The 25,553-nt window shown below is 43.7% G+C and overlaps 1 protein-coding gene across 9 annotated transcripts in view; it reads right to left on the bottom strand.

Moving 5' to 3' along the window:
• Positions 1-20,065, bottom strand: part of SMOC1 (SPARC related modular calcium binding 1) — a 132,663-nt gene extending 112,598 nt beyond the window's left edge. For 4 of the 9 annotated variants that reach the window (XM_065064435.1, XM_065064429.1, XM_065064428.1 and 1 more), the window contains exon 1: positions 19,761-20,063. Coding sequence is in view for 7 of the 9 variants with exons in the window: in XM_065064429.1 (XP_064920501.1) it covers positions 19,761-19,865 (105 nt within the window). In the remaining 2 variants the exon portion in view is untranslated. Of the gene's footprint in view, positions 1-19,760 lie in introns of all 9 variants that reach the window. The other 5 variants (XM_065064426.1, XM_065064427.1, XM_065064430.1 and 2 more) reach the window with 3 other exon arrangements.
• Between the last annotated feature and the right edge of the window lie 5,488 nt (positions 20,066-25,553).

The following is a 25,553-nucleotide window of genomic DNA, read 5'->3' as shown; positions in this document are numbered from 1 at the left end:
CTCCGAGCAGTTACAGCTGTGAGGAAGTACAGGCTTCACTTACATGCTATGTGTGAGCCACAGGGAAGCACTTGCTGATGCAGCCTGGCTACCTAACATAGAAGATGGATGAATAACATTGGACAGGAACGCAGTGAACACCCTTTGATAGGGAAGAGTTAGGCAAGAACCCATCACTGCTGTTTTATACTACTGCACGAGTATTGCACTGGGACAAGACATAACACCACTGTATTGTCTGAGAAGCTTCAGCAGTCAAGGAAAGGCTAGGTAGAAACACACAAAAGGTGGTACTAAAAGCTACAGTGAACACATGGCATGCTTGTTGTGGACTAACTGACTTGTGTGGGCTTTTAGAGGAGTTACACTTATACTAATCTAAGCCCAAGATAAGTGGACTCAGATTCATGCAGTTTAAGAGTAACATGCCACTGAGTTTCTTATAGAAATGGATTATAACTTAATTAGTAGCTTACCCAAAGCCATAAGATACTAATCCTCAATAGCAGAGGGGCAAGTTATTCCTTTATTAGCCTGCAAAGGCCTGTTCCCTCTTCTACAACAGCTGGTACATTCCCACTCCAAGGAAAGGGGTCAAAAGAGAGTAGAAATTAAACACTAACCTGATGCTCTGAGTTTGACAGAGAGACTTATATTGTCCATATAAGACTCTGGAGCTTTCCATCACATTTGACATGTTTACTCATTGTTTGAAAGAGTTGAAAATCCTCTGAAGTTATCTAATCACATCCTGTGGCAAGCTGAAGATACTTGACATTCCTCACTTCCCTTTCCCCACCTCTGGGGCAAACTAAGTGTAAACATGGCATCAACCTGACTACAGAAGAGCCAAGTGCCATTTAAGATCTCAAAGGAGTACCCTGTGCCCTCAGAGGTTAGCACAGCACAGGAGGTCCAGGCACTGTCACTTTCCATCACCTAACTGGCCTGCAGGATAGAAAGCATTGGGAGAGGCAGTGAAGGATGAGTTTGTTTTCTGTTCCAGTGCTGGCACTTGTCTCAGCTTCAGATATAGAAACACATGGCAGTTCCTTTGTAGAAGAAAAAATAATCACTTGCCCACCTAACTAAAAATGGGAAAGGGTAAACCTCCACAAAACAAGCAATGGGGCAGCACATGTAAAAAGGCAGAGATCTTCAAATTTGTAATTTATGAGGCAGACAAAGGAGATAGAAGTTGCCAGTCAGATGTGGCGTTTAATAATCAAGATGACTCACAGCTTAGATTCTTCCTGAAAACTTTGAGGGAAATTCCTTTGAACTGTTCTCACCCTGCAAACCTGTGGCAGAATACACACACAGCTGACAAAATGGCTTAGTATACTTACAATGAGGAGAAAATCAAGTAGGACTGCTGTTAACATCATTCCTTTTCACAGAGAAACCCACCCAACTTCTGAAAAGCTCAGAGTTAAATGTCAGATGTAAGGCATGTACCTTCAAGGGAGACCAACACCTATATGCCTTGGCAGATGCACCCAAGCCAACTGCTCAGAGGGTACAGAAGCTGCAAGCCAGCTTTAGCAACTGTTTTGCCATCTCAGTATTGCTCCTGCCTGTCCAGCACAGGAACATCCATCAAGTTCAGTTTCAAACAGAACTGACTGGATTTACTCAGCACCACAGCTGTAACCAAATATAGCATCCATGACAAAACCAGAAGCCGAAGAGTCCAATGCAATGCCTAATCATTGGAGAATAGAACTGCCAAAACAGTGGCTGACAGCCTTAAAGAATTTCCTCACCTGCTAAATAATGATTTGGTTTCTAGACTTGAGCAGAAGCCTGACAAGTTTGTCTTTACCTATTTCTTATTTAGACAGGTCCACATTGTACAGAATGAAGCAGCATTCAGCATCTGCTAAACCACTCAGACATTTCACCATGTCTGTGCAGAAGTACTACATGGCAAGGTAACTTCAGAACAAGGAGACAAGAAGCTGCAGTAGGCATGATGGGGAAGAGGCATCACACTGAGTCTGTTCAGAAGCTTTATTCTCTTCCTATCAAAGTAAACAAACCACAGAACTAAAAAGAAGGATCAGGCAAGTATTTTGACAGGTATGCTGCCACTGTATTAATATAGGACAAGGTATCCCTGAAACAAAGTTACATGATTTACTGCATTGAAGAGTTACTCAAGATACTAAGCCTAGCAAAATGAAATCCTTCAATTCTTGGGACAAAGCCTTAACATGCTGGGGGATCACCACTTCAAAGAACACCAATCTAAAGAAAAGACAAGTCTTATTACATCTTAGGCTTTTTTTTTTTTTTTTACCATGTTGAAGCTATTTAGGAGTTCTCTAACTTAAAACACAACCTAAGTAAAATAATCAGAACCAATTCTCCAATCCACAAGCACTATCAGATTAGGTTAAAGAGATGCATAACCCAATCTTTGTTCATTCAGTACAATCTACTAACTACAACTTCCACTGCTTTTATTAGTTACTTCCAGAGGTAACCACTCAATTTCCAGTTCAAAGTGCTTTATACTAAGCACGTGAGAAAGCCATCTTTGAGACACCTTATCAGTATGCTGCACCCCAATTCATACACCTCCAAATGGCAGAAATGGCCAATTAATTATATCATTGGTCAGGCAGACTATTCAAGTGGAATTAAAGCATCTAATTAACTTTCATCAACAACATACTGAATGAAAGCTGAACATTATTAGAAGCCACAGTAAATTTAAAGATCAGATTTAAAGGCAAGAGTCTTGTAAGCAGTTTTGATCTTGAAAACTCCTTAAGGCATATTCCAGTTTACCTTCTTGATAGTAACCAAGTACAGACAGACAATTATGCCAAACACCTTTTTAACCTCTATAGCCACAAAAAACACTGAACATCCCAGGCTTTTCTCCTCAAAAGAGCAAGAAATGGTGTTAGAAAGCACATAGGCAACAGCATTCAAAGCTAAGCAGTTACTTCAGATTAACCTAGCTGCTAGGAGTTCACACCCATAGCCCATTTGCCCATGCAGACCTCCAGCTGCTCCAAGTCCCCAGGCCTGTGCCATCTTACATGGCTCTTGCACTGCACATGAAGTGGTGTGCGTTTTATCTGCACAGTCTGAGGTAAAACAGGCTTTACCTCACACTGCTGATGCTGTTCTGCACTGTGCAATTCTGAAGATCTGTTTTGGCTGGCTTCTCATTTTAGTATCAGAGTATCTGATTCTTAAAACCCAGGCTCTTGGAGAAAGGAATACTGAAACTCTTCTGCAGTGGGCTCCTCAGAGAAGGTTTATTCCCAGCCTAAAAAGGCAAAAGTACCCCCAGATCTCACTTCTGGAATGCTTGGCATTTTGTACTATTAAAATAATTCAAGTTGGGAAGCATTTCTAGATGTTTTCCATTGTTCCTCCTCATACAGTCACAGCATAGCTGTGTCCCCAGAGCATACACCTCCAGCTACTACTTTTTGCTGAGCAAAACACACGAGGTTGGTGTAGGTAACAAGCCAGCCATTCCTTGTGCAGCAAAAGCCACTAGAGGGCATTGACATTTACTCTGAAAATAGGATGCAGTGTGAGAAACCGGCCTTGCCCTGTGTTTTATAGGGAGCTCAGAGACTTTGATGCTGGCTTTCTCTCAAAGTGTTCTGTCTACAGAAATCACATCACCACTCAGATGTTGATGCATAGAACCACATGAAAGACATCCCATGGTTATAATAATTGCTTTAACGCATAATTTGAGCCTTTAGCTTATGTCAGCAAATTCACCTCATCAAGCCACAAATCACATCAGTCCATATCTCCCTACCCTGGCACATCACTGTGTACATTGGTCAAGTTTTTGCCATCTCATTTCAATTTTTTGGTAATTTGAAAGCAGAAAGGATTTCTGAGCATTCTCTGCCCTGTCTCTCTGCCCCATCTGCAGACAGCAAAACTGTCTTCTTCCCTTGTAGGCTAAGTTCAGCATAGCTACACATTCCAGACCTACTTTCCTTGTTCCCATCAAATGCCTTGTTCACAGTTGCAGAGTGAATGCTTTAACATGCTGTGTTTACATACACCCATGACAGATTTTCACTTTTGCATCCTGCAAACCTAAACAAGGAGAACTGAAGGCGACTGACAATCTTGCTTGCAGATCTAACAAGCAACAGATGAGCAGAGAAACCCTGCACTCAGCTGAATTATTTCACTGTTCTATTTCAAGCAAGTACTTAAATATTAAACAATGGTGAATAAAAAGCAGCTGTCAAGAACCTTGCACAGGTTGGCCATGGGACTTAATAGCACAGAGAATATAGATGTTAAAAGCCCAAATTAATAGTGTGCTCTAGCTGGGCTAAACCTAGTTCATCACATCCACACCTGAGGGCTCAGAGTTTCCTTCCCCTATTTAGACAAAGACATTTCAAGGTATACATAGGGACAAATGCATCCATCAAAACCTTCTGAAAATTCAGTATCTAGTGCACTGCAGATAACTCTTCCAGGTCTGATGAGCCACATCATCCCCCCAAGTGCTGCTTCATACCCAAGTTGAAACCAGCTTGCCCAGGGCAACACACAGCAGTGTCATAACCAGCATGACACAACCACATTATTCCTGGAGTTGCATCTTGCCCTTGTACAGTTCAGTAAGCGGAAGTACAACATGATAGAGCATGTGACTTGAGAGAATCTCCAGGTCATCCACCCAGTTCCATGAAGTCCAGGCAATGCTCTTATCAGATCATGGGCATGTCTTCTACAGTTGTTGGCAAATGTGGGCATCCTTGCAGAGTTCAAAAGTACATATAAACATGTACCCACCAACACCATACCAATTATGCAGGGAAAGCTTCCAGATAAGTGGCATGATAAAACTAATTATAAGTCTAAGGTTGGGACATATAAGTTACCCCAGATCTCTGCTGGAGAGATGTATAACTTATCTGCTAAAAGAAAACTAACATAGATAGAAAATATGAATGTTTAAAGCAAACCTGGACAGTTCTGGTGTCAAAGTGCTTTATACTAAGCACGTATACTAAGCTACTTGTACTAGCATAGGTAGAAAGCTCTGCCAGCACAGGACACCAAAATACTTAACATCTTAATACACTTAAGAAAACTCAAAATGTCACATAGCAGGGGAAGGGGGAAAGTGTGAGAAGCCACAGTAAAAATAAGCTCAGACAAGAGGTGCTCCAGATGCCAGACCAGATATTCCCCTGCAGCCCATGGAACAGGCCATGGTGGAGCAGATATTGCCCTTCAGGCCACAGAGAAGATGACACACCAGAGCAGCTGGACGTTTCCTGAAGGAACCAGCAGCCCATGAAGCCCACGATGGAGCTGATTTTTTCTGACAGATTGCAGCCCATGGGAAAGACTCATGCTGGAAGAGGCGAAGAAGTGAGAAGGGGTTTGCAAATAGGCAAGGTCAACTAACTACACCAGCAAGGAGTAAACCAGAAACCTCAGTTTGCTATGAACTGCCCATGCCATTTGGTACTGTGGAAAACTTGGTGACATCTTTCTTGTTATTAAAGGTGACTGTAGCATAAGTGAGAACTAAGAAATACAGGGATAGTTTGAAATCTAGAAAGAAAGCCTTCCCTGGCATAAATGAATAATCCAGCAAATAAATCAACCAAGGGAAGGAATGGAGAATGAACTGAATGCAAATGATAAATTACAGTTCAGTTTAGTCTTGTCAAGTTGACTGACACTGAGTCAGAGGTTCTGAGCTCTCCCATCTTTCCAGGGGAACTGCTGACCTTTCAGACTGATAAAGAAAAATCCACGCTTTGTTTTTCTTTTCTAGCCTAAGAGCTTATATTGCAATCACCAGAGTGAATTCCAAGCTTCAACTAAGACAGACACTTGCCAGTTATTTATTCAGCCCTCCACAATTGCCTCTTTAGTAGCTTGTAGTGCTTGTTGAATCACTGCCATTTGAGTTTTAAAGTGGAATGACTTTATAGTCTTACTCAATTTCCACAAAGACTTCTTCCCAAGGGGATATTGCACTCAAAAGGAAATTTCCTACAAAGTCAAGCTCACTGTCTGAAAGCAGTAGGTTCAACTAAAACCATTCAAGCTGAGCAGTCTCCTCATGCAGCACCAGATTTAACATAGATGTTGCCCTATAACACATCAAAAAATATTCACAAGACCCAGCTGTCTACTTCAACCATCAACCGATAACAAGATGACATTGTGTACTATCAGCTTCCTCCCCAGAAAATACCTAAGGCATGTCTCTTCCTAAAGTAAGAAGAAACTTATTGGTGGTTTCCCTTCACTTCAGAGATCTGGAGCTCCAAGCCAATAACGAGCTCCAAGTTTGAATAACAAGCCAGACAACAATTTGACAGGAATTTCAGTTAAAGACTTGATATTGAAACCCAGCACCTGCTTTATCAGCAAAAAGTAAGGATAGAGCTTGGGAATGAGGAAAAAAGTACACTCCACTCTTTGGGAAATAAATTTTTCCTCAAACTCCACGCCCTGCCTATTTTAAGAGGTTTCCTCTCTTCAGAGTCATCAAATCCTGACTTCAGTTTAGTACAGAGCATTAACTAAGCAAGCTTTATCTGTGTCAGCATTTCGAAATGCTGTCTTCGGTTAGTATCTTCTTGAATCCAGCAGTGACTTCACTCAGATGCTTTGTGTAAACAATGCCTAGTACTAGTGTCAATCACTCACAACAAAACAGATGCCAAGAGTGTTGTATTTTTACATCAGCATCTGCTAGTGAAACAAAAGCCACTAGTAAGTCCCACTAAAGCAATTCTAGATAAGTATGGTTCTACCTATCTGAACACTGGCATAATATTTAACAAGATTATCTCTTCGCACTTGATCCTAATTGGTTGCCTTAGGAAACGCACGGATATGTACGAACATTAGTCTGCTATCCAGTAAAGAGTTGACATGCTTGGCTTAGGCTCTTTGTGGTAATCCAGAGGTTTGCTTTCTAATAAATACTAACCAGAGTCAAGCCAAAGATAATACTCTATTTTGTCCTCTTAATCTGAGGTGACCTCATCATGTCTATGATCAGCCTTCTGGCACTTCCTGAATACAAAAGCTTGTATTCTCCATGGTTTCATGTAAGGTAAAGACAAGGGAAGAGAAGTGAAAGTCATCCTTAGCTTTTGCTCTGACATGCTGCACTTAATCATCACACTGAAAGGTTGGTTGCATCTCTACACCTGAGAAGTTTATCAAAGCTGAACAAACCGAAGGAAAGCACATCAGGTAGAAAAGTACGTGCAGTTTAACTTCATTTACTTGCCCCAGTGATTTCAAAAAAAAAAAAAAAAAAAACAACACACCACACATGAATTCTTGAAGTTGTACTCACCTGTTCCAGGAACCAGGCTTCAGGCAGGGTTCAGCAAGAACTACCAAGCTCAGAACTGTTCTCCCACTGCCCTTGCCCTGCCCGACCAGAGGTGCACACACAGAGTACACCTCTTGGAGGGTGTGGGGCAGAGCTTGACAAGGCTTTCAACATAAGGAAAAAAACTAGTCAGAAGGTCTAGTCTTCTCAAGGTGACACACTACCAGTGGGCTGGTTAACTTAGAAGTAATTACAGTGGAGGTTTCCCACTATAAGGTCAGATGTGGACATTTTCTTAAGAAAAGCAATAATAAGCTAAGAGTTGCATGGGACACCTGAGAAGGTAACTTTAACATGAAGAACAGTCACTGTGATAAGATACCTACATTTTCTTTAACATAGGGGAGAAAAAAAATATGCCTTTGGAACTCAGTATCCCTTGCTACAGACAAAAACCTGCTGACAGCTGAAGTTAGACTTTCTATTTTGGACTGTCATTCACTTGACAGCACAAGCGTTGCTTGTGGGTTTTAAAGTTTCAAATAAGTATCAAATATGTGTCTTTGCAAATTGTACAGGATTTTCATACTGAACTCTTCCCATCTATTCTGGGGCTTCTGGGGGCAGGGAAGATCCTGGGTTATGCAAAGCAATTGTGGAAGCTTTTTCAGTTTTAGTTTAGCTTCATGCCAGCAGAACTAGAAGCAAATCTTGGAGCCTTTTAGGGAAATTCTTAGAGTTCCAACAGGAAACTTACAAAAAAAACACAAACTTAGTTTACTTGTGACACTCACCAGCTATTCAAGCTAGATCAGAGTCAAGTCTTTGGGCTCAAAATGTACTTGTCATACAACTGGGTTGATTCCAGCGATGTTGAAGGATAGATTTTAAGAATGCCCAAATTTACTCCAGTGTAGCAGATATTTTTCTTCCTACTTAGTTCCAATTTCAGCACCAAAACCCCTAGTGTTCTAGAAAATTAGTTTTTCTGAAGTTAACTCTACAGGCAAAACTCTATTTGGAAGTTGGGACTAGTTTTGGTTTTGTTTGGTTGGTTCTTTTAAATTATTTTCATGCAAGAACCACACACACAAACCAGGACAAGTCCTCCTAGGACAAGAGCTAATGTAGCTACGCATTACAGCTGTTTAAATACCAACAGATTTTACAAAGCAGAGCAGATGAGTTAAGGTGCTCTGTCCTATGGGTGCTTTTACATTCAGAGCAGAAATCTGCAGACCATACACTGCAACATGTTGATGAGCAACAGCCAGCTTCAGTTCCAATACTGCTGCCAAAGTGCTTCAGGTAAATAAGCACTTTTTCTTTTGTGGTAAAGAAACGCTCAACTTCTTTCTGTTCCCAATCCAGCTAGTTTGGCACTCCTTAACTTATCTATTGTTCACAATAAAAATCCTGAAATTTAGATAGTCTCATTGGCAGCTGAGGAAAAAGACAAGAAAAGCATTGGCAGCCCTAGTTTCACACTGATTGTTTCCCACTTCTCATCCTATTAACCCTCAACAGGAGCCTATACTAGTGACAACATGGTAAAAGTTTAACTTGACTAGTTAGTTACGGCTCCATAAGCCACCTTAAATGTAATCCTGATTTTCAGGGTATGCATAACTGACAGATGCACTGTGAAGTTCAGAAGTGTTCCTGCAGTTAAGTTTTCACAACTTTACATGTTTTAAGAATGGTAGTAGCTTAGGTGACAGCTCAAGTTCAGCAGAAGACAATTTTTTTCCACCAACACACTTGTTACTTCAGGGGAACTGAGGAGAGGACAAAACCTGGCAGCTTTGACAAACTTACATCTTCAACAGCTGCAGCCAGTAACATTGTCCTGGTTTTGTTAAAAACAAGTTTCTCTTTCAGTGAATTTTGCCTGTCAGCTAAAGCCTTCATATTAACTGCATCTTCCTGGAGCACCAGACACATGTTTTGGTAAACCTATCAATGGAATGCAAACTTAATGATAAGCACAGATGGACATCTCGCGAGAGGGGCGACGAGAAGCAAGTGAGCAAGAAACTGACCAACTGTGTATAACATTCCATTCACGTGAATACTTCATATAAAAGTGGGAGATCACGAGGATCTCGTGTGCTTTTCCCTTTTCCCTGCTGCTTATGGCCGACCTTAGGAGAGGGCCTTGCTAGTCATCCCTGAGAACTGAGGCCTGGTGAGAGACTGAATCCAGCTCCGATTGGCTGTAGAGTCCAATCCAGGACTTTGGTTGCCGGCTCTGCAGTTGCTGAGACTTTCAAGATTGGTTTTGTATATTTTGTATTATTTTCTCTATTCTTATTAGTAGCATTAGTAAAACATCTAATTTTTTCCAACTCTCTTCACTCTGTGCTTCTTTTCCTCCCAATCGCCTCTCCTTAGTGAAAAAGGGGGGAGAGGGAGGGGGAAGTGTGGGAGGGGGAGAGGGGGCTAACAATACATCTGCCAGGGTTTTATTGTCACCCCGCAATCTTAACCCTCGACAAACATCCAGACTGCTTTGGAGCCAACTGGCCTGCCTCAGTGTAAAAGTCCTTAATTTAAAAAAGAAAATCACCATCAAGTGCAAAAAGAACTTTCAGAGTTCACTATGAAGAGAATGTTCATCTCCCTGGAAGTTCCTAAAGATGAGCACCCAAAAAATTGAATTTGGGCTGACATACTTCCCCCACACTTCCAGACAATGGTTTTAACCATCATTAATATACTACCACTAGTAAAATATGTTTACATCCATTTGGTAAATGTTTGTAGAAATTGCAGCTACTACTCCTTCTACAGTTCGGGTTTTAACTAGGAAGAATAGAGTGAGTGCAAGACCAGTTACTGCCACTGAGAAAACATCCTGCCTCAATGCAGCAGAACATCACCAGCTCTACAGAGCACCACACAAGCTAAAGCCTATAGAGGACAGCTTTGATTTTTCAATCCTGCACCTCAGGGTATAGGTCCTGTTCCTAAAAATACTGGCTGTGCCTGTGTAATAGTAAAGGGGGGAAAGATAGCCCATAGACACTGACAAACACAAGGGTTGCTACCAGCATTCCTCTATAAAACTTCATAGAAAATTCCTTTAACATTCACTCTCTTATGGAAAGCATGAGCTACTCGTTAGGTAGCACAGCCACTACTGACATACCTTCTTCTACCATCAGGTTATCACCTATTCATATAAGCAGTAAGCACTTTACCACATCAGATTTTACACATAAAGCTGCAAGACACGATCTCTAGAATAACCTGAGGCCTTCAGGTACAGCAGAGAGAAGCATCATTCTCCTACAATAAAGAAGTAAACCTGTGGACTTGTGCACATGTGCAGTCCATTTAAGGATATTCTATCCCACAGCGACTGCTTCCAGAAGCTAAGTTAAAGCTCTAGCAGGATAGATTTCTCCATCTAGCATAATTCTCAGGAATATTTCATATGCATTGCACATAACTGAGGGCAAACAACAACGTCAGCAGCACTGAGAATCCAATTGGCTAGAGTTTACTACAACAGCAGGAAGATATGGCAGGAGTGCTGCATTACTGCCTTACACCAGACCCCTCACCTGACAGAACTCCAGAGCCTTGGAGGCAGATATTGGTATTTTTAAGCTAAAAGGGTCAAGCAAGTTCTTCTAGAATGACATATTTTTAGACTGAGACACAGAAAGGGAAAAAAGTGAAACTGATCTCTACAACTGTGTAGCAAAAAACCAGTGTTCATTGCATGAACAGCCCTGTTCATTTGATACATTCAGTGCTTTATGGACTTCAACCTTACAAGTATTTTGCTTCCACTGAGAAACGTACACGTTAAAACTCACCTTTCCCTTAGAAGTTTGTAGCAGATTATCCTCTGGTGTTCCAGATATATACACACTTTAAAAGCTACTTTTGTTCACAGCTTATCTACTTTTGCAACACTTGCCTGCTCACTTTTAAGAATAGAGGAATAAACCAAACACCGAACTCCAGCCAGAAGCCAACAAGAGTTACCACCATTCTGTATGATAACTAGACCAAATCAGAAGTAGCTACTTGGCTCAGACAGAAACCCCTTTATCTGGCCAGTATCCACAAACTCCAACTCATTTATTATAATATCCTCCACTTGGAAATTACACCCAAGAGCTTCTGGCTTTTTAGTTCTTGACTTGCACCTCATTCCACCAAGTATTTGTTTAAGCCTAAATGTAGACTGCATGTAAATCTGCTTCAAAGAACTGGGAAGGGAAATGGTTTGATGTACCTGCTAGACTAGGCTCTTTAATCTTCATGCTACTCAAGAGAGTCTGTGCTGCAACAAAAGGTTATCATCCTATCTGGTTTTGACTAGTGTGTCTCTGGTACACACAGAAGCAAGATCTAGAGATAGTGTACATCTGGACATCTTTCCCAGGCATGTGTCCCTGATGTACATTAAAGGATACCACTACTTTTACCAGGTGTTTTCACCTGAGGATGCTTCCTTATCTATTTGATTCTGGGTTCACTCTACCTCTATACCAGAGGTAGTCCAAGGAGCAACCATGAGTCCACTCAGTTTCATAGTGGCCATAGAACATAAGATAGTTACCTTTAGATTAAGGCTGCATTAGATTGTTTTAGTTTGCTGAAATGTCAAACCCTAAAGTATCAGAATTACCACTGAAGGATCAGATGATCTCCATTTCAAGCCCTCTGTATAACCAATGAAAAAGTTCCAGTATTCTGAATTCCACAAGAATACAGAACAAGCACTATTTCATATACCACAACAAGCCTACGTATAGCAGTTAAACTAGTGTACATTTCTCATCAGAAGGCTGACTATGGTTTCTCAATGCAATTTAAGTGATTGATCTCAGTCATAGAATAGGGAAGAGAACAGGGATGGACAACATTTTCCACATTCCTTCTAGTCTGTGACCTAGCTAATGGTAACAGAGGACTGGTAGCCAAGAGAAACTCTGAAACAGAATCTGCCCACTAAGTGCTTGGAACCTCTCCTCCCTATTTGAGGATCAGCACTTCCCTCTGCATATGACTCAAACTATCATTAAATGTACCAGTGTCCAAGAAAAACCTCAGAAAAGCAAGTTATTTAATCTATCCTATTTCCCAATTTTCATTATTACTACACACCTTTGACTTCCTATGATTCTTTCTATCAGAAGCTCACCCATGAGAAAACTATAACCTTTACCATCCGCTCAACCCCAGCTTCAATCAAATGTCTCAGTGGCACAGAATGGCAGGCTCCTTCCACTCTGAAAAGGGTGAAATCACATTCTTTCACTTTGCCATAGGACTCAGAAAAGAGAAAATTTATGTTAGGCCAATGCTCTTCCAACAGTGGTGCAAATTTAACTTTAGACTGACAAGGGCTGCCATGTAACCTACTAAGCCAGTCTCAGTAAGTTCAGTCTACACCCTGCACAAAAAGAATGCTGCACGCTTCTTTCCCCTTAGCCATGTCAAGTCAAGGTGTCTGGGGCAAGACAACACAGTTTACAGAACCATGGCACATGGTCTGGGTCTCTACTCAAGTACTGAGCAGTGTGGTACTCTGTAGCACTTAACCATGCACTACTGTCCTACTCACATTCATTCATGTTCTTCATCTAGAGGCAGTAGTTGCTCCTTAGGAACTCCAGCTCCAATCCTGGAGAGAATTCTGAGTGTCCATGGCAGAGTAAGTTTTCTGCCTACACCCACCAGTTTCTGTATGGCTTCCTCCACCTGCAAGGAAGAGCCTGCCAGCAGCACTGGTGGGTTGCTTGTCTAGGCTTTGCTGCCAGACTCTACTTGACAAAACCCTGAGTCAACCTTTAATGATGCAGTCTCTGTCCCTATAGTAACTAGCATTAGTTTTTCCTATCTAGAGATAGGCACAGGTGTTCCCCTCAAGGTCTAAGTTTGCTTTCACTTCACCCCTACCACTCACTTCCCCACTGCATAGCTATGTGCCACTCCAAATGAGAACACCTGTCAGCAAGCCCTCAAAAGCAGCTGGCCCAGCCACAAGCCAGTGGGAGGCAAAAACGCACAAACCCAACATGCAGGCACATCCTCCCAAGCAGGCTACAGCTGGGAGACCACCAGGGAAGAGTTTGACACTGCAGACAGTTGGAGGCTCATGGGGACTTCTAGGTCACTGCTCTGAGAGCAGCAGCACAACTGCCCCAGAGAAGCCAGTATGAGAAACGTGACAGGACAGCCTCCCACCAAGGCTGTTCCTTCAGGCTGCCAGTGGCACCTTAGCATCATCCAGTCAGGCCCAGACCAGTCTTAAAGCTACCTTGGAAGGGTCACACAAACTAGAACAAATCCCTCCATGAGCCAAAGCCTCTCTTTGCTCCACCAACCCTCCCCACACTGTAGGGACTGTGCTTCCAGCATGCAGGCCTTTTACTCAGATAGCAAAGGGTTCCCTCAGAGCAGTTCTTGTGGGGAAACCATCATTTGACCCCTCAATTTCATAAGGAATAGCATTTGTGAGTGGACCAGCCGTCTATATAATACCATGTTTTCCTCTCCAAAAGGAGCATATGTTTCTTCTCTAATGCTCACAAATACAGCTAACACTACCTACAGCATTAACTGCAGCACCCTACAGGAGCCCAAGTTGCATGAGAAGGCTACTGTGATAAGTTGAAAAACCATCCAGGACAGGAGCCATGAGCCTGATTTCAAGGTAGGGCTTCAACCCACGGGAGCTGACTGCTCTCAGGCTGAAGAGCTGCCAACAGCTTACATGAGGTCACACACAAAAGCTCCTTTGTATGGTGGATGGTTGTTTTCACTGCCCTGAGTGCAGGCATTACACTCTGGTGTGACTGGCTACACTTTCCTGCTGTTACTCTCCTGTAGCTACAATGCCTCCCAAAAAAAGAGGGCAGAGTTGCTTTCTCAGTCATCACCAGAAGGGTTTAGATGCCAGAATACTCCCTCCTCATACCTAGGGACAGTAAGGCCACTACACACCGAAAGCTTCATAGGGCTCCCATGTGAGCTGCTGAAAGCAAGCCCTCACTGCTCATGTGAGCCAGTCAGAAGAGGGAGACAGTCACATACCACATACACGGAGAAACTGCCAGGATGTGATGAAAGTGAACATCTCACACTGACCTCACACCTTACTCAGAAAGCTCCAGCATGCAAGCTACTCACTCACAGCAACAGCAACCGTCAGTGTTGGGGCAAGAACTTCACAAAGGGAAGAGCTTCTCACAAACAGGCATAGGAGGCTTAGAGGTCTATCAATGCAATGACAGCAGTTAAACTTGTAACACAAGTAGGACCCGTAGTTCAAGTCGCAAGTTATAACATTTGCTCCTCTGCCAGAACTCCACTTGAGGACAAAGCAGTAAGCTACCACCACTGCACACCAAGCCTGGCTCAGGCCTGCTGTGCCACAAAGACCCTGGATGTTGCACCAGCAGCCTCATGGCAGCTCTGGGGGGCTCTGACAGGACTCCATCATGCTGTCACACAGGAAGTTAAGTGTGACAGTCAGCACAGCAGCCTTCACGTATTATCTGCAGTTTCACCTGTATTGCCTCTGTGTCTAACTTTTAACACGAGCATAAAGTGTATTGTGTAACACTTGACTGCACTCTCAGATGGACCTGCCCCAGAAAACCTCAGGATTCAGCAGCCAAGTAGGAGACAAATGGGTTTTTGTTTGTTTGGGGTTTTTTGACATAGTAATGTCGCAATTAGTTTGAGATGGCAGGATAAGAACATCTAAGATATTTAAACTATAGTATTAATATTTCAGAGCTACCATACCTCTGAAATTAAGTTTACAGTCATCTTACCAGTTGCTTCAGGCCATTTAGAAATGAAAGAAGCCAAGACAGCATCTGTTCTGCACTGATTGCAGTGAAGATTACCTTAGCACATGACTAGTGCTAGAAACTTGAAAACTAGTCCAAGAGGTTATCGTTGTAGGTGTTCTAGCAGCTACAGAGCTTGCTGCCACCACCAGCAGAAATAAATGAGCAATTTATTTTTCTGTATCAAAGCTTTTGGTGGTGGAGGTCATTAACATGAGTGAAATATTCTCATAGCCAACTCAGAAGCTCAGGCAGTTAAAACACCAACTCCAAGACTACACAGAGCGAGACAAATCCTACAGTGTTTTCCTGTTGAGAACAAGACCCACTGTTTCAATCCTAATGTATTGGATCATAATGTTTTAATACTTTACCACACAAAAATTAATCCTGTTCCTCAACACAGTTGCATAACATATCAAAAGCAAGTCACATCAGTTTTTTTGGTGCACATCAAGGAATTCAGCTGTCTAACATTAAAAGTCTAAATAGGAACAAGGAGATGGAGAAATAATTAGTATAGCTCCATATACAATTGGAGCTTCTACTTCAGTAAGAACATCTCTCACTCAACCAAAACAGTATCTGTAACCAAAAGCTATTTGCCAGAGTAACAAATCTCACTTGTCAGGGGATGCTTTTCTAAAGACTTGCCTTTGCGTACTCAATCCTTCATTAAAATGTATCTCCAACAGTAAGGAAATCTAAAACATTAAAGCACTTTAGTTCCTATTTATCAGTGTAAACCTTTGCAATGTAGACTGATGATTAAGCTCAAACCAAGAAACAAAACTCAGTCATTGAAATTCTATCCTAAGTATCACTCTTCTAGATCTCTTTCCTACAGAGCCCTTTGGTTTATATTTTTATTATGTGTCCTTTTCTAATTTCTTCCCACTATGAAGAACCCAGTCTGCCCAATTTTAGTAGAACATGTGTAAATCCACCTGCTTTGTGGACCCCCACCCCCCCCCCCCACCAGCAGGACTGCAGTGAGAACACACAGAAAAAACACAGGCTCCTTGGCACAAGCTGTGATGCTGCTTGCTCCTCCAGAGGGAATGGCAAAACTGCAGGAACCTTTTCAGAACTTTTCATCAAGGTTCTTACTTGGGCTTTTAACTAGTAGCCACCTGCAGCAGGGAATTCCCATTGCTCTGTGACATTTCAGTTTATGCAATGGAATCTGTAGGTATGTTCATAGTTTTACTGTCTATGACTTTCCCTTTACAACAGTAATGAAACAGAAGATGTCCCCATCTCCATCCAGCATGCCTTTCAAGGTTGGATATGGCATGTTTCCATATATGAAACTAGGAAGAAAGTTAGAATGACTGCCCTCTTCTCCCATTTCTTAGTACTCTGCAGTTGCTAGGAGGTACAGACCCCCAGTCTTTCAGAAATCCAAGCCTGTTCCTAGGACAGCTTTTGACCGCTGCAGTCATGTTCTGCTCCTTCTGCAAGCACCCACCATTTTCCTGTGCTAATATTTGTCACTACTGCCGCTAACAGTTCTCTGCCATAAACAGAGAAAGATCATAACAGTCAGGCATTATACTCAAAAAGCAGAGGGCCTACTTATATTCTGAAATAGAAAGACAAAAGTGACAATTTATTGTCCAGATGGGGGAAACCAGAGCTTGGTGGCACAACCTGTGTAATCTGTTATGGAAGAGTACTGGTCAAATGCACCACACAGCAGAAGATGCAAGAGCCAGTGAAGTCAGGCTCCCCAATTATTGCTTTGGGGTCAAGGAGGGGAAACAGCAGGACCTGGCTTGTCACACAACTCCAGATCTCATGCCAACACAGCGAAAGAGGCACACAGGAAGGGAGTATTAATAGAAATTAAAGTCTAATTATCTTTTTCCAGAAGGCAACATCCTTCATACAGACATTTTTCCAAGTATAGTCAGCTGATGGCTTCCAGAGTGCTCTTTAGACCTACAAGAGTAGAAGTGATCAAGCCACTGCATAACACAGAAGCAATTTTCCTAGAATCTGTCACATGAGAAAGCAAGTCACACAACAGCCTTGGGCTTCCAAGTTATTTCTAGAACACACAAGATATTAGACTTACTCTATGGCATCACTTGGGATAGTTCTCATTAACTGTCAGTGGGTCACAGCATATGTACAAAGGCCAGATGTTTCCTACAGGTCAGTGACACTTCCTAAGTCTAAGGGGTGCATGTCATTGCTCATAGTTTTACTATAACAGGAAACAGCAAGCTTTGTACAACATCTTTTGAGAGCCAGAAATACCTCAGCAGGCCAGTACTAGCTGCACTTGTATTTTACCATGGTATTCAAGTTATCATCTTGTACTAACTCACTTCATCCAAAGGTTTGATCCCTTATTGGCACAAGACATGTAGATATACCCATTTCTCTTCAATACCCATAGTTTTTCATCATTTTCTGCAAACAGTAGCAAGCCATACTCCTCTGTCTATGTATTCAGTGACAGTGCTGGCTGTCTAGCTTAGCAGCAGCACTCAGTAGTAAGGGAGAAATGCAAAGAGAAAGATCAAGAACTTGATTCAAGCATTACTGCTCATGTAAACTCATTGAGTAGGATCAAAAACTGCTGTTCACCCTTAAAAGCATTTTGGCTTGCAAATATTGTAGTTCTAGTGCTTACCATACAGAAAGTGAGAAAGGGTAAATATCACACCTAGCAATTGAACACCTACAGCATCAGACCCCAGAACTGCAACACTGACCCACCCATCCTGGGAGGGTTCCTAACAGGAATATGCTCTTAATCACAAGTCAGCATGAGAAACCCTGATGTAACTTGGTAATCATAAACAAAACAAGAAATTTCTTGTGTACATTGGCATCTAAAGTATGGCACCTTTATAACAATGACAACTTTACTGGCAATGTCTAATCACTAGGAGAGATGAAGCTCAGGGGCTTATCATATCAACCAATGTGGTTTCAAATTAGTAAATCAAACTCCCCACCTTCATATGCACTTAAGCATGACACTTCGAAGAGTGAGAAGACAGGCTTCATGAGTTAAACATCCTGAAGTTCGCTACCTTCCATTTAAGAGCTCATAAATTAAAACTTTCTACAGAACTGTAGACATTGGGAAAAACAGCCAAGTCAGTTCACTTACTTCAAGCAAAAAGTAAATCAGTATTCCTTCGTATTTGGCTTCCCAGTCTCCTGAAGTAGCTCATTGCAAAGCACACAGCACAGGGAGAAATCAAATTGCCTTGTAAAGTACACTACATAAAAATTGCATATATGAAAACCATTTGATAGACAGGCTCATTGTGCAATTATGCACTGCCATCAGGATTTTTTTATTTGGTGAAGAGCAATTGAAACAAATAACAAAAGTATTTAGATACCAGTGCTGATGAAGGGCCCTAGTCATCCAGCCACATTCTCACTTATCACCTCAAAGCTCCTCTCTATTTGGCAACGCTCAATTTTTGAGGTTTATGTCTGATATCAGGTGATACAGATAGATATATAAGCACCTCTATGTTTCCCCATCCTTTAGAACAGGTCTCTAAGAATTTATGGCACATGCTAATTCTGATCTGCCTCATTCTAACAGTTGCTGTTATATATCTGGTCATAAAAGAGGCTACACAACACAGCTGAACACAAGGACACCACTGCAGCCAGCCACTTTCCACAGCTCCGAGAAGAGTTTAATAGCCATTATGGTCAAACAGCACTTCTACTAACACACTAGAACACTACACTAAAATCTCTTATTGTTATACATTGGCTAAGTAGAGATTCTAAAGACTCCTGGTCTTTCCTAACCATGGTGTAAATTAATTAGGTACTACATTTCATAGCATTTCAGACTGATGGGTCAAGAATGCATATGGTCAATGCATCCAACATGCCTGTAGAGAGACCAAGTTTTTCCACTTACCCAGGGCTGTGCTTTTGTTGCAGCATTGGCTAAGGAACAGCTACTGTTTTGCAGCTTTATAATTGAAAGCTCTCATGCTACTCTGTAGTATTGCTGCAGTAGTAACATTAGCTCACTGGGAGGACCATATTTAGAAAAGATGTTGGGTTCTCCCCCAGAGCAATGTAATAGTTTGGTAAGTGAAATTAACAGCCCCACTAAGAGTCAAACATCATCAGATTAAAAAACAGAGCTAGACTCCTACAGGGAGAAGTCTGAGCTGAAGGCATCTAGGTTTATTGCAGGGATTCATTTAATCCCTACTTGGGAACATAAAAAAAAAAGTCCTAAAGCTATGTGCTGGGAACAGGGGCTACATTAAACGCAAGAAGAGCAATATAAAAATACAGCCTGCTAACCTCCCCCCCTCCGTTTTTTTTTCCCTGCAATAAATACCAACAAGTATGCACATACTTCGCGCATTCAGCCGGTACCCGGCCTTTAATGAGCGGGGAGGCCCTTGCGAGGGTCCGCGCCCGCGGGAAGCCGGGCCGGGAGCCGCTCCGTGCCCACGGCGGGGCGGGGGCGGCCGGGGCTCCCCGACGGCGAGCGCCGGGGCTTCACCTGCGGCGCTGACAGGGCAGGGGGCGGCGGGCCGGGGACAGGACAACCTGCCGCGGCGGGCGGCAGCAGGGCAGCCCCACCGCCGGGACGGCGGCTCACTTACCCGGGGCCCCGTGGCTCGATGGCCGCGACCCTGAGGCAGATGCACGAGCAGCAGCGCCAGCAGGAACGGGCGAGCCCCTGCGCTGCGCCAGGCCCGCGGCACCATGGTCCCTCGGGGGAGCAGCGGCGGGGCAGCGGTGGGACGGCGGGACTCTGCGGCCACCGGAGACGGCTCTCCCGGGCGGCCGCCGCTCAGCCCGGCAGCGGCGTGTCCGTCAGCGGGCGGCGCGCACAGTGCCCCGGGCCGGCTCTCCCCCCTCCCGCCACAGCAGGTTACCCGTCTCGGCCATGGGGATGCCCGTTATAAAGCCGCGGCGGGGCGGGGTCGGGCGGCATTGACTGCGGTGCACACCTATCGCAGCGCGGCCGCCAGGGGCTGCAGCCAATAGCGGGGAGGTAAGGGCCTCCGCCCCGCCGCCGCTGCCGGGCGTGAGGCGGGCGGCGCAGGTTGGCCCGGGGCGGTGCTGTGCGGTGCTGCCGGCGGCCCGGCGAGGGGCGAACACCTTCCCTGTGCCGGCGGCACCTGGAGCGGCCGCCGCGCCCTCAGCGGCTGGCGGGGTGCGCGGGTGCCAGGCAGTCCCGGCGGGGCTGCTGGAGACGACCGGCCACCGCGGCCGGCACTCGCCCACAGGCTGCCGGGCTGCGCCGTTCCCCGCTCCGCCCGCCCCAAAGCCGTGCTGGGCATCCCCTGCCCCAGCCCCGCGGCGGCGGCTGGCCCTGGCGGTGGCAGTGACAGCCGAGCCGCGCAGTCAGTTCAGGCCAACGAGCAAGTAAATTTGGCGCAGGAAATTACGTCCTGGTGCACATACCGTTTTCCTTTCGTTCGGCACTCGTGGGTCAAGGCTGCTGTAGAAACAAATCTGTGCCTCAAGGAGTGCAGGTCCTCTTGTCAGCTCCATGCCAGAGCTCAAAGCATGGCTGACCCACAACCACAGAGACTGCCCATCCCTGAAGATCTTCCTCTGCTTTCCCAAGTGCAAGTGTAGCCCCACAGGCCATTGCTCTACGTTGGCCAGCAAAGCCTGGAGCCTTTGTTGTGGAGCTGTTGTGGTGGGCTCTTTGGTAATTCACACTTTGCACCTGGAAAGCTATCCCCAGACCAAGTTTGATATCTCTTGAAACAACAAGCCCTACTGTTCCAACATCAAGTTTGACATCTGTAGAGACAAGAAGACCTTCTAGGCTGCATGTGGGCCCAGTATGTCCTAGCATAACCAGGCACTCCACAATGGGATGCTTGGGTAGAAAGTGTTGTGTCACGTAAGAGGCCAGTGGGTGCAGCTGTGGAACAAGAGCAGGGAAAAATGGAGATGCATCTACAGGCAGAGCCCAGTCTCTACAGGCGTGTCTGTTCGATGAGGAGCTAAAGAGAGAGCAGCACCATGGCCATGTAATGACAATAAGCTGTAGACCTTGAGCAATGGAGGTGGAGAGCAATGCCAAGCCTCTGTCTACCTGCTGAGTGACAGAGGTATCCTCTGAACTGGACTGACTTGCATTTACATAGAGTCCTTGAGTTTTAAATTACAGGCATGAGTTTGGTGGTGGGCGTGGCAGGGCAGAGGCTCAACATTTTGCAAAATAATATGCATGGGAGGTCATTGCTGTGCACATAACCTTGTTGTGGACAGTTTTGTAGTGCTCTTATGGAAACACACCAGAAGTGCAATTTCTTCATACAACATATTTAACTTTCTTTATTCAGTGACCTTTCAAGAGGCAATACTCACACTTGTAAAAATTCCCTAGAGTGTATCCGCTAGGTATGGGGAGGGGCTGCTACACCCACACGAAGAACCTTGTTACGCAGTAGAAGTCATATAATTCTGGCATCTTATCAGAGCAAAGCAGGGTGTTGAGCTATGGCGGTTGCTTTAATCTTTCTTTTCTTTAAAAAAAAAAAAAAAAAAAAAAAAGTATTTATTTTAAAATGCCAGTATGTAACATTTTGTCATTAGCCTAGGCAGGATAAGCTGTTTGTTACTCACGCGGACCTCTGCCAGTATTCATTATTCTTGGCTTGCAGATCTCTCTGAAGCTCCAAAGCCAGCACACCACACAAGCCTACTGATGTACCTTAGCCCTAACCCTCACCACTCTGCTATACTGGCCCTAAGCTTTGCCAGCTCTTCTTCAATATGGCCTGCGGTATCCTCTGATTTTCCATTTCAAAGTCTCTCTGATCCACACCTGAACTTCTGCCATTCCACATGACATGAGCAGAGAGACCTTGAGGGAAAGAGGAGGGGGAGAGCTGGGAAATCTAAATATGAGTGTCCTTGTGTACATCAGGATCAGATCTGTTGAGGTTGGACAAGTTATACCAGTGCACACCTGACATCTGTGGAAAGGCAGGCAGAATCTAGTACAGTTTTGTTGAGGCAGTTAGGCAGTTGTCCCAACACTGAAGTACCACATCATCTCATAGTTAAGTCTTGATTAAATTCCAGTCCAGATAACATTATCCCACTTGCCTACATTCCCCTCTCCAATTTCATAGGGAGTTTTTTTGCATCTGACCTACTTTGTGTGGTGCCTTCATGTGTTCTTTATCACTAGCACTTTAAACACAAATGTTTGTCTTTGGCGTACCTTCCACAGACAAACCCAGGGATACCAGGATCTCTCTGCTATATAAATGCTTGTTACCACCATTAAAAATTATTGTTTCCATTTCCTATTCCTATTTCCTAACAGAGGATATCAGTTACACTGGAAGCCTGCCTTCCAATGCCTATGAGGCCCTGACACCAGCAGCATCTTAACACCAAGTAAAAGTTCCTGAGAGGGCCAGAAATTCCCAGTAACTGAACACTTTGACTCCTTTATGGTCAAAGCTGTTCGTAACCTTGCAGCATGTACTTCCATCCATGACCAATATATCCGTGGCCAGATGTTTCTCTGTAGGGATGTATATTTCCTTTGCAGATAGTAGCTGCCTTAGTGCAATAACCCGTCCAGAAGAGTCTCCATAGCCTGACCTATGTAACACAACCATTAAACTTCACTGAGCTGTTCTGAGCCTGAAAACTTTAGCAAAACACCATCCAGATGGATGGAGGACATCCAGCCCCAGTTCAAAGATACCAGCAAGAGAGAGAGTACCTGTCTTTGTTTCAGTGGCAAACGACCTTCACTGTTGAAAACGCATGCCTAACTCTTTGGCATACTGGACCTGGTACTCTGGTTGGTGTAGGTGCACTTTACTGGTGTGTCATATTCAAAGAAAAATCTAGATAAATAAAACAACCTTCCCAAACAGAAAGCTTTGTGTGACTAAATTGTCTGCTAACTCTCTCCAGGTTACAGGGAAGCAGGGAGTGCCTGCCTTGGTCATCGGTGGCATTGCAGAGATGCTGATGAGCCAAGAAGAGGCTGATGTCCAAATTTAAGAGGAACTGGGCTCCTAACCTTCTCACTTGAGCTCTTCCAAAACTACCTGCCACCACTCTGAGGATGCAGTGCCAAATGCTGTGCTGGCCCAGTGCCACTTCAGTCAGTGGTGTCTCACCAGCAAAGCACTTGCCCAGGGTGTTTAACTGAAAACTACAAAGGGAGAAGGGCATGGAACTAAGTGAAGTTGTTCTTCATGTCCAGGCATTCATACACCAGGCTCAACGTTCAGATCCTTCGGAGGAAGGTGTACACCCAGCCATAAGGAATTTAACTATGTAATGCTGCTGGAGGAAGTACTGAAACTGGTACAGTTGGGGCTTGTTGTGTATAGCAGATACAGCCTACAACTTGCGCCTCTCAAAACGTACCCCAACACATGCCTGTGTGTGTTGATGATTAATATCTTGTTGCTATGGTACATGCATATCACACGCACCACCACAAGTCCATGGCACAGGACGTATGTATTGGTGGTCTTGACAACCGTTCAGGGAGAACTGTTTGATTGCTTTGATTATTTGCTTCTGCATCTACTTGTCCTCAGACAAGCTTCAGAGGATTGCTGTCCTCTTTTGAACAGTGTTGGCACCCACAGCAGAACCGTCATGGGATCTGTCTGCCACAGCTTCTATCAGTGAACGTATCCCCTCTTGCACACTTTTAGCAGAAATGTTTACTCACACTTTCAATAAAGAATTAGCCTCCAAATATGAGCTAATTACTTTTAGGGACCAAATTAATGCTAGTGGTTCTTTTTTAAGTCAGTGGATGCTACAACTGCTCCTGCATCAGATCTAATTTTAGTTCACTTTTTGTCACAAAATGATCGAAGAAGACAGGAGATTTGCTGTGAGGTTCATTGTTGTAGATTGTAATGATGCAGAATGTAGAGCTATATTTTTAATAATGAGCCTCTTGAATCATTTGGATAACTTTAATCAGAGAATTATCCGTTGCTGACAGGCATTGCTTGCTGAGGACCTGCAGCACCGGAAGAGCCTTTTCTACTATGCTCGCACCCTGAAATCTCCATCCAAAAGCAAGTTCAGGGCAACCCAGAATAAAGGCTGAAAAGCCACAGTTGAGCACACATGTGACCCTGCACAGGTTGGAATAACAGCCACAGAATGAGAGAGTCTCTGCAGTTACCCTAAAATGAGGTAGAATACAATTTCCCCAGCTTGCCAGACACAGGCTAAATATGGGGGTAGTGAGGAGGAATAAGTTGGACTCGTAGTGATTATGAGGCTAGAAATCAAAAGTCCTTGGGTTTGAAAGGATTCACATCACAGCACACAGCATTTTCACAGTGTCATCCCGCTGTCAGCACAGGTGCTGCTGTGGGCAAAGTATTCACACTTGTTAAGACATAGAGATGCTTTGCTATTAGCATGTCTTGGGGTGTTCTTACTGGATTATGTCAACAAAAAGGAGTCTCAGCTTCTTAGAAAAGCTAATTATATATATGCCTGAAAGAAACAGAATCCCTGTTAGTAGTAGTAAATGAGTAAATGCCCTTTTGGGCTTTTCATCCTGGAAGCTCTTTGCAGAATGTTCACTTATACTTGAACAAAAAACTTTGTTAAAAATACGACAGCATTGCAAGTCATCTTCCACTAAACGAATCTAGAGTCTGCCACTTCATTCATTAGACTTCATATAGAAATCCTGTGCAGAGCTTTTCTCTAGAAATTACATTAAATTGTGTGGCTCCTGGCTACGCTTCTTTGTTTTCCCAATGGGTTGCTAGTAGTTCTGGTTAGTTCTCCATCACTGCCAAGCCCTCACCGCTCACTGATGCCTGTCCATCTGACCCTATTACCCAGCCATGCCCTCATGTTCTTATGTTATTCCACCACAGGAAGAGGTGGTTGGCCATACACCAATATTATTGTGAAAACAAAACCCAAAAAAGCAATGCAGTGAAGTGCAAGATGTAGTAGAGAGGCAGTAAAGACCATCTGAGCTTCAGTATGTTTTATGGTGCTGAAGCACATACCTGTTTTTAAGGATGGAACCCCTGCAATGACCTGGCTGATGTCAGTCTGCAGTTAAAATCTGCCAGCTCCTTGAGAATAAGTATATTCTCCTTTTTTGCCTTTTTACTCTTACTTATGTTTTGCACATTCTAGGGTATGATGTTGAGAATTGGTATGAGGCCCAGTGCAGTGGTGGCGGATAATGGGTATTTATGTGGCACTGGAAAATTAAATGACTCTTCCAATAATCTATCTAACAGATTTCTAATGTTCATTGCAACCTTCTTTTAATTTTGTGAAGTAAATATAATATCACTCCAGGCTCTAAAAAGAATGCCAATCGACCATATCTTTAACCTTTAGAATCTTTAAAAGTACTAAGGGACGTGCCAATTTTTTTTTTTTTTTTGAGTCAGCTA

This window comes from Columba livia, chromosome 5 (assembly GCF_036013475.1).
Source record: "Columba livia isolate bColLiv1 breed racing homer chromosome 5, bColLiv1.pat.W.v2, whole genome shotgun sequence".
Lineage (NCBI taxonomy): Eukaryota > Metazoa > Chordata > Aves > Columbiformes > Columbidae > Columba > Columba livia.
Note: the sequence above shows the minus strand (reverse complement) of the source record. Positions and strands in the feature narration are given on the sequence as shown.